This window comes from Rhinopithecus bieti, unplaced genomic scaffold (genome assembly GCF_001698545.2).
Source record: "Rhinopithecus bieti isolate Rb0 unplaced genomic scaffold, ASM169854v2 scaffold_11964, whole genome shotgun sequence".
Classification (NCBI taxonomy): Eukaryota; Metazoa; Chordata; class Mammalia; order Primates; family Cercopithecidae; genus Rhinopithecus; species Rhinopithecus bieti.
Genome location: NW_016807677.1, coordinates 6941831 through 6943786, shown reverse-complemented (window position 1 = coordinate 6943786; position 1956 = coordinate 6941831). Strand labels below are relative to the sequence as shown.

At 40.2% G+C, this 1956-nt stretch overlaps 1 protein-coding gene across 7 annotated transcripts in view; it reads left to right on the top strand.

Annotated features, from left to right (window-relative positions):
- The window catches only part of DIXDC1 (DIX domain containing 1), a 100528-nt gene that overhangs the window by 59586 nt on the left and 38986 nt on the right, over nt 1-1956 (top strand). For all 7 annotated transcript variants that reach the window (XM_017883212.1, XM_017883215.1, XM_017883218.1 and 4 more), the window contains one exon: nt 819-908. In XM_017883212.1, the coding sequence (XP_017738701.1) occupies nt 819-908 (90 nt within the window). The remainder of the gene's footprint in view (nt 1-818; nt 909-1956) is intronic.

Below are 1956 nucleotides of genomic sequence, written 5' to 3'. Positions count from 1 at the left end.
GGAAGGCAGAGGTGGGAGAATCACTTGAACCCAGGAGGCAGAGGTTGCAGTGAGCCAAAATTGGGCCACTGCACTCCAGCCTGGGTGACAAAGTGAGACTCTGTCTCCAACTATTATAATAATAATAATAATAATAATAATAATAATAATAATAATTTGGTATAGGACCTTGGGAGAGGCAATGTATGCGGGGTCCTACAACTGGAGCTTTCTTAGCTTCATGGTAAATCTGCCTCCCCATTCCACCTACTTATATTCTAATGAAAACCGCCTGGGTCAGGAGCTGAAATGAATGAGGACATCTCCCTGCAAATGTGTTTTCCTTCTTGTTCTATACAGGTTGCTTTAGGGAGTAAAAATGCAGAATCAGTAAAACAAACAAAAATCAAACAAACCCAAGTGAGTGCTCCAAATGTATTTCCAAATAATTCATTATAATACTCATTTCTAAGCCGTGATGATTCTACACTGCTTTTAGATCATTTTCTCCCTGGCAAAATTGAGTTTGAGTAGCTCCAGTTTGAAATGTGTTGTGTCTCTTTTGAAAGAAAGGTTTTTAGATTTTCTTCTGGGGCCAAGGCACCTTGAAGCAGAGTAGTCAGGTGTCCAGAGAGCTGAAAGAGCCAGAGCATGGACTTGACAAAAGGAACTAGTCCCAGGGTGAGCAATGGGAAGTATCTAAGGAGCAAAAATTACCGATGAAATTTCTTGAGGAAGCTGAGTTGTGATTTTAACTAGGGGTGAGCTTACCAAGCTCAACTCTGCACTAAGTCATCTGAAGGAGAGTTAAGTTTCATTCTGCCTTTGTGGTTATTTAGGCCTTATTGCTCAACGGATCCTTACCTGAAGATGAACAGGAGAGGCCCTTGGCCTTCTGTGAACCAGGTGTCAATCCCGAGGAACAACTGGTGAGCTCGATCTTTTGTGACTGGACACTAAATTTGTATGTATTTGACTTGTGTTTAGCATTTGACACTGCTATTCATGCCTTCTTGAAATGCTGTCTTCTTTGACCAGTTCTGGTTTTCCTCCTACATTTTTGAACATTATTTCCTTCTTCATTCATTTAATAAAAAAAAATTTATTGAGTGCTGACTATATGCCAGACCCTATTTCAACATGCTGGAGATATGGTAGCAACAAAAGAGACCTAAGACCCGACCCTTATGGAGTTTACATTCAAGTTCTCTTTGAAGCTTTTCTTCTGCTTGTGCCTTTAATGTTAGTGTTCCTCAGCATTCCAGTCTAGGCCCTCATGTGTCTTAAACATTCACCTGGGCAGTCGTATCTGCCTCCAGTTCTTCACTCACTTCCCTCTTGCTTCTCATGTATTTATTTCCAGCTCAGCCCCCGCTATGGAGTTCTAGATGTGTGTATGCAATATGCAACTGCCTTCTTATTATCTCAACTTGTAAGTCCCATAAGCATCTCAATTTCAATGAGTCCTAAATTAAAGTTTTTCTGTCCTCTGCCCAACCACCAAAGCTACTTGTCCTTTTGGATATCTGTTTTGGATACCAAAATGCGCCAAACAGAAATCTAGATATTATCTTTTAATCCTTTTCCTCTACATCAGTCAGTCACCAGGTTTTACCAGTTTACATTTCTAATTTCTTTATCTAGTTTTCTCCATTCTCACAGCCGCTTAAAAATCAAGTCTCCATCCAGTATTCTAGCAATCTTCTAACTGGTTTACCTGATTTCTCTCCTGTCTTCCTCTAATTCATTTTTTGTAAAACAGCAAGAATAATTTGCCTTAAAGACATACTTCATTTTGTCACCCTTCTGCATAAAACTTCTCATTGATTCCCCATTGCCCTCACTGGCCTTTCATGATCTGGCCCTGATATTTCTCTCCAACTTCATCTCTTGCCATTTCTTCTTCCCTTTACCCCACCCCTCCCCTGCACCCAACCCCGACCCCATACTTCTTCTTTTTTTTTTTTTTTTTTTTTT